The sequence below is a fragment of the Plasmodium falciparum genome, assembly GCF_000002765.6.
Source record: "Plasmodium falciparum 3D7 genome assembly, chromosome: 9".
NCBI lineage: Eukaryota > Apicomplexa > Aconoidasida > Haemosporida > Plasmodiidae > Plasmodium > Plasmodium falciparum.
This window is the reverse complement of record NC_004330.2, coordinates 1,400,001-1,402,280: the sequence shown is the minus strand read 5'-3', so window position 1 is coordinate 1,402,280 and position 2,280 is coordinate 1,400,001. Positions and strand designations below refer to the sequence as shown.

At 18.5% G+C, this 2,280-nt stretch overlaps 1 protein-coding gene across 1 annotated transcript; it reads right to left on the bottom strand.

Annotated features, from left to right (window-relative positions):
- Window positions 1-228: 228 nt before the first annotated feature.
- On the bottom strand, window positions 229-1,481 carry PF3D7_0935500 (Plasmodium exported protein, unknown function; the record flags this gene model as incomplete). Its single annotated transcript, XM_002808942.1, has 3 exons — window positions 229-280; window positions 402-1,087; window positions 1,281-1,481. The coding sequence occupies 3 exons, from the start codon at window positions 1,479-1,481 to the stop codon at window positions 229-231; spliced, it is 939 nt and encodes a 312-aa protein (XP_002808988.1).
- Window positions 1,482-2,280: the final 799 nt, after the last annotated feature.

Sequence of the window (2,280 nt, the reverse complement as noted above, 5' to 3'; positions counted from 1 at the left end):
ATATGTAAGTCAAATACAAATATTACATATATATATATATATATATATATATATATATATATATATATGCACAAAAATATAAAAAAATAATAAATATTCAAAATATTGGAATTTATGACCAAAATGTGGATAATAAATAAATAAATATAAATATAAATATAAATATAAATATAAATATAAATATAAATATATATATATATATATATTTATTTATTTATTTATTCTTTTTTATATAGGATATCCATTTCCTTTAATTTGTTGAAGACATAAAGGTATTTGCCTAAACGATTTGCAATTATATATATATACATATATATATATATAATATATAATATATTTTTTTTTTTTTTTTTTTTCTTTTTATATATATATTTTTTTATGCGACTGGTACTGGTTCTAACCTTTTCGTTCTTCGTGTTTTTTCTTTTTTCCATTCTTCTACACATTTCGTTATAAATATATTCCACTGATTAATAATGTTTGCTTTTTTTTCATTTAATCCTTTTTCTTTTTGATGAAATCTATTTTTAATTTCTTGATAAGTATAAGCTCTTTTAATTCTAGTTTTAAAATGTTTAGCGTCTTTTATATCTTCTTTCCACATTTGTTTATATACATTATCCATCCAAATATTCCATATATTTTTTTTCCATTCAATATCCATATCTCTAGTTAAAGGACCAAAAAATAAATCATTCCACGTGATATCTTCTATATCATTCCAAAAACCTCTTTTAACTTCCCAATATCTTATTCTTTCTTTTAAGCATTTCTCATACCATGTCTTTTCAACACCTTTAAGTATTTTTAAAGCTCTTAAAATATCATCATTTATTTCTTCTCCCGATTTATTATTAACATGATTTTCATCTTCATCATGTGAAAATTCAGGATTCATATTCTGCAACAACATTCTAAATCCATGTTCATCTCCTTCCTTCGAATTTTCTAAATGCTCCTGTAATGGTTGATCAATACGTTCAGCTAGATTTCTTAAATTTGTATGATCCTCTTGATGATTATACGTCTCCCTCTCTCTATTAATATTGCTCTCCTTTCCTCCCGTCTCGGTCAAGATATGAAATCTCTACAATGAAAAATATTATACACATAAATATATAAATATATATAAATATATATATATATATATATATATATATATATATGTACTACATTTATATGGGTGACAAGACATAATAAAATGCATCTTCCATTCTTACAACAATTCATACATTTAACATTATGTATAATTAAAAATTGTTACATTATTATTTTCTTACTTGTACAAAAAAAATATACAAAAAAAGAAGTATTACAAAAGAGGTTTTATTTAAAAGGAACCTTAATAAGTTCATTTCAAAACATAATTTTCCTTTCCTAATTTTTTCATTCTTAGTCAAACATATATCATCTTCTACAACTCTGTTCACATTAAATTTTTTGTTTGACCCTTTTTTCTTATTATCTTTACAAAAGATCATATTAAAAGAAAACTTTTCTTTTTTTTTTTTTTTTTTTTTTTTCTCTTTTGGTATAATAAAATACACTTCTGAGAATTATTATGTATATGCAAACATGTACATATATAAACATATATATAAACATATATATGTATATATTATTTTCAAATGGTATCTAGTTTTTTTTTTTTTTTTTTTAATTAAAAATGAATAAATAATTAGAGTTTATATACACATATAATAATTTATTTTAATATACAAATATACATACAAATATAAATACAAATATACAAACAAATATACATACAAATATACATACATAAATATATATATATATATATATATATAATATTATTAACTTATATTCACATAATAGATCAAAAGAAAGCATATAAGAAAGGTTGCTATTGCCTTCAAAAAATTCATAAATTTAATTATATTATTACAATAAAGTTTTTCAAAATACACTCCTATATACCTGTATATAATAAAATATTTTATGAAATAGAATAACACACATATTTATATATGTGCATATTCATCAAATTATAGCACATATATAAATATATAAATATATATATATATATATATTTATTTATTTATTTATTATTATTTTATATTTTTTTTATGTTTATATGGTTTATAAAAATTTTGTATTCTTTTCTTTTAATAAACATATATATATATATATATATATTTATATATATAATAACTTTTCTAATAATATATTATTTCATCATATTTTATTTTAGATACTTTATAATACCATACTAAATTACATATATATTTTATATGTATAATATTTCAAAATAAATATCAT